Source organism: Gavialis gangeticus, unplaced genomic scaffold (assembly GCF_001723915.1).
Source record: "Gavialis gangeticus isolate Ggan-Ray unplaced genomic scaffold, GavGan_comp1, whole genome shotgun sequence".
Lineage (NCBI taxonomy): Eukaryota > Metazoa > Chordata > Crocodylia > Gavialidae > Gavialis > Gavialis gangeticus.
Genome location: NW_017729016.1, coordinates 12,937,706 through 12,941,829, shown reverse-complemented (window position 1 = coordinate 12,941,829; position 4,124 = coordinate 12,937,706). Strand labels below are relative to the sequence as shown.

Below are 4,124 nucleotides of genomic sequence, written 5' to 3'. Positions count from 1 at the left end.
TTTTTTTTTTTTTTTTTTTTTTTTTTTTGGGGGGGGGGGGGAGGAACTTGTTGGTTTTGGGTTTTTGGGTTTGTATTTTTTCATGTGATTAAAACTACCCTAGCTTTGGAGGTGACTTCTTTTTCTGTGCTGTTGTTTGCAGGTGGCGGATTTTGATTTTTCTCCTTTGTCTGACAAAAATCATTCGCCTTTTGATTTTGAACCGGGCTGTCTTCAAATGTGTTGCAGCTGCTGTTTCTCTTGGTCATCTCAAGAATACTGTGAGACACACAGGGAGAGCTATGGACTCCTTCACCCTCTATACAAGCCAGTCAAAACTTACACAGTGTGAAGAACGTGGTCTCACTTGGGTTCCACTGACTGCTGACTTTCACTTGTTCTCTTATGATAAATTAAATACCCAGAGCTGCATGGATGGTTTATTTTTGCTGGCATACTGGGAAATTAACTATTTCATTAGGCCTGGCATTAAAAGAGCACTTTTGTTATATAATTTAAAAGGAAAGAACCAGAAACACAATAAAAGTGGCTTTGTATCCTTAAATTAAATGGGAGTCTACACTTTAGAGGGCACTTCAAAATAATTTAAATGCAGCATTTTATTCTTATGAAAGATTGTTTTATGTGCAGATGTTTGCCCAATCCACTCCCTCTATAATTTGTCTGACCCCACTGCTCTCTTTCAAAAGTGGCAATGCTTAAAACAAATGTGCCTCTTTTTCTTTTCCTTCATGTCTGTGCAGCATAGCCAAGCAACTGGACCAGTCAAAATGCTGCTTAATGCATATTTGTACTTATATTAAAAAAAAAAAAAAAAAGAACGGAGTTATTCTCTTCACTGGAAGCATTTGGAATCTAAAACATTTCTGAGAACCAGACCCCTTAATTATATTGCTTCTGTACAAGGACCTCAATTTTATCAAGCTATGCTTCTTAGGGATGTAGCCACTGATGTTCCCCCAATGGAAACAGATTACAGCAGGTACTTGTACTGTGGGAATCTGCAATATGGCTTGAATAATTCCATTTTCCTGATGCTGCAATATAGTACTACTGTATTCTAACCTGCAAAAAGTGGCATCATTCAGGCAAAACAATAAAATACCCTTATTATTTGCATTTTATTTTTTGCCTATTTTCCTTTTCTACATGGATCAGCACCCAGCTTCTAACAACACTCTTCAGAACAAGAACAAACAGTGAAGCCAAATCATTGCTGGCTGTCACAGCCATTCAAGTAAAGCAGGGACTGACATCCAAAGCTACAAAACTTCACTGCTAGGTGCAAACTGGTCATTACATTTGCCTACAAGCTACATTAACATTTCAAAACATCTTGAAAGTTGTTTTTTATACAATCAAATTCCGTTTCATTTCTTGTCCCTCCATTAGGTAGTGACATCCTCTCACCTGCTGATTTCTGCCTATATTTCCCAGCCATTTTGTCAAGCAATAAGCATTTAGAATGGGGAAGATTTGCTGTGGGTTTTAGGGAAGTCTGAGCCTCGGTGTCCCACTGTACAGAGAATGATGTCTAACTCGGGGTGTTCATTCATCATCTGAATTGGTGTTTACACAGTGATCTGGGATTATGTAAAATAAGAAGGCTTAGCAGTGATTAATAACTCCAAGTTTTGTTAGCAAATACTTTCTAAGGTAGGACTCTTTTTAGAAAAACAAAACCCAGAAAAGAGACATTGATGTGTATTTACAAGTGAACCTACTAATGAAGAGGGAGCATCTCCAGTGTTTCTGTTAGATGTGCTAATCTTATCTTCGTTCACAGTGAACAATGTGGTTCTGCTTACCCACATAAAAAAAAAGCTATTGTTCTTGAGACTTGCAGATTTACTGCTTATGTCTAAAATGAAATCCATTAGAAAGGTGGCCAAAAGGGACAGGGCTAGTTCTGGGCTGCCAGTACCCTCAACAAAGGGGCACACGGTCCTATGGAAAGTAGGCCTTTGATTCTATCACTGCACCATTACGCTCTGCACAACTGGGCTTTAGCAGATCTCGCTGCACTCCGCAGTTGCTACATTGAGGGGAAATTCAGCTCGCAGTGACACGTGTGGAAGTCTGACACATTTGTCATGCTTATGGTTTAAGGAGAAATCCTGGACCTGTCAACACAGGTGCAATGAGTTAAGGGAGTGGCTATAGAAAACTTTTCTCTTTCCACATATCATACCACCTCTGAAGACAGCACTAGATGCCCCTGCCAAGGGCATATAGGCAGGGTGACAGTGGAGGCAGGGCTGTGCTGGGGAAGAACTACCCACACCTGGGAGACACTCCCCTTTCTGTTCATCCTCCTGGCCCTGAAGTCCTCATACCTCACAGGGTTAGTTTCTCCTACATACCTCCTCCCTCTTCCTTTCATGCCTCAGCATCTTCAAGGGTACAACTGAACCCTGTGGAAGTGTGTGCGCTAAATACTAGTTGGGTGCAGTCTGCTATACTAAAAGCAAGGGTGCCAAATCTACAGCCTGCAAGCTGCCCCATGGAGCCATATTGTCTGACCCAAAAGGCTCCTAGTGAGGCTGGAAATTTAGGGGCAGAGTGAATGGTTCCAAGATCTGGGGTACAAAGCTTTGTTGGGGACACACACCAGCAACAAGGGCAAGTGATGACCATGTTAACCCTCCAATGCTACTACATCCAGACCTGGCTCATGATACTGATCTGGCCGGAGGGGTGGGGACAGGTGACTTTGTCACCCCTGTGCTCAAGGGAAAGGAAGATAAGCTACTACGAGTAGGAGAGAAAAGCAAAACCCAAATGATTGGAGGGGAAACTGGCAATGGAAGTAGAATGGTAGGAGGAAAAAAAGAATTTCAAGAAATAAGGCAAACTTCAGAAAATAATTAGTTATTGGGAAGGCAGCGCGATAAAGGACCCATAGTATTTTAAAGGTTAAAAAACCTTTAAAAAAGGGTTTGGGATATCACTAACAGGAAGGCACATCACTGCCAGGAAGTATAGGCCTGGTGGTACCATGAAAATGTAGATAATTAGGGGAGTAACCTTTGACAGAAATTGAGCATGTACCGCTTGCCCTTTCATGGGAACAGGATGGCTGAAAATCAGCAATCTAATGGGGCTTTTCAAAAAGCAAATTAGTAAAGGAAATTTGAACAACCTCAACAAGCTGGGCTATAAGTCAAAAAAATACGCCCAGAAATACTTTCTTGGACCTGGTACAAAACTGCTTCCTGCACAAAGGTCGGTGGATTGAGTGAATGTCTTTGAAAGTGAAGACAAAAGGTAATTGAGCCGTTCAGGACGTAGTGAGGGGAGCAGTGGAACGTAACAGAGATCAGCAGAAAGACTCATTTTGGTAACCTTATAAATCAGTGACCTGGAAAAAGGAACGTTCAGCAGAATGATGAAATTCACTGATTCAAAACCGAGTGTCCGGCGAGTGCAAAGCCAGACAGCAATTAAGCTCAGGTAATAAGCAGGAAAATGGGAAGAAGTTTATGTAACCGAGTGAATTATTTTCAAGGAAATAAGAACGCAGAGAGAAACACACTGAAAATTTGCTATATCAAAATGCAGGCAGCAGCATTCTGGGCATTATCAAAACAGCTTCAGAAAATGGAGTCCAGCTAACATATTCGGAACAGGCGGCATTAAAAAAGGATCTGGCATTGCTATATATAACAGGTTTCTTCTTTATTCTCCGCTTATGCAATCTTCTCTATAATACTCCACAAATACTCAATCTAATGACAAGAAAAAGGTTGTGGGGGAGGGAGAGAAGGATAGCAGGCACCCTTCTTTTCTAAGGATTAGATGGGCCATCTAATCAAAGGGTCATGTTGAGGAAGAGTTTGAGAATCTCTGATCTAATGCATCCTCCTCTTGGTTATACCTGCTGCCTCTCATAGTACAGGTCATTTTACTTTCTAAGACATTTTACCATGCTGCTCTGACACCCAGGCCTGAAGAGATAGATGATGTATCTACAGTACTACTCGATATTAATTTGATTATGAAGGAATGCTTAAAACTTACTCCCAAGTTGTGGTTGCAAAAGAGAAAGCCATGACAACACTGGCCCATTTATCTCAGTTTTGGAACAATATTTAAACTTGTCCAAAAAAAAAAAAAAAAAAAAA

General features: G+C 40.9%; 1 protein-coding gene across 1 annotated transcript in view; it reads left to right on the top strand.

Annotated features, from left to right (window-relative positions):
• Positions 1-795, top strand: part of TMEM130 (transmembrane protein 130) — a 22,234-nt gene extending 21,439 nt beyond the window's left edge. The window contains exon 8 of the mRNA XM_019512889.1: positions 143-795. Coding sequence (XP_019368434.1) covers positions 143-331 — 189 coding nt within the window. The 3' untranslated portion in view covers positions 332-795. The remainder of the gene's footprint in view (positions 1-142) is intronic.
• The last annotated feature ends 3,329 nt before the right edge of the window (positions 796-4,124 follow it).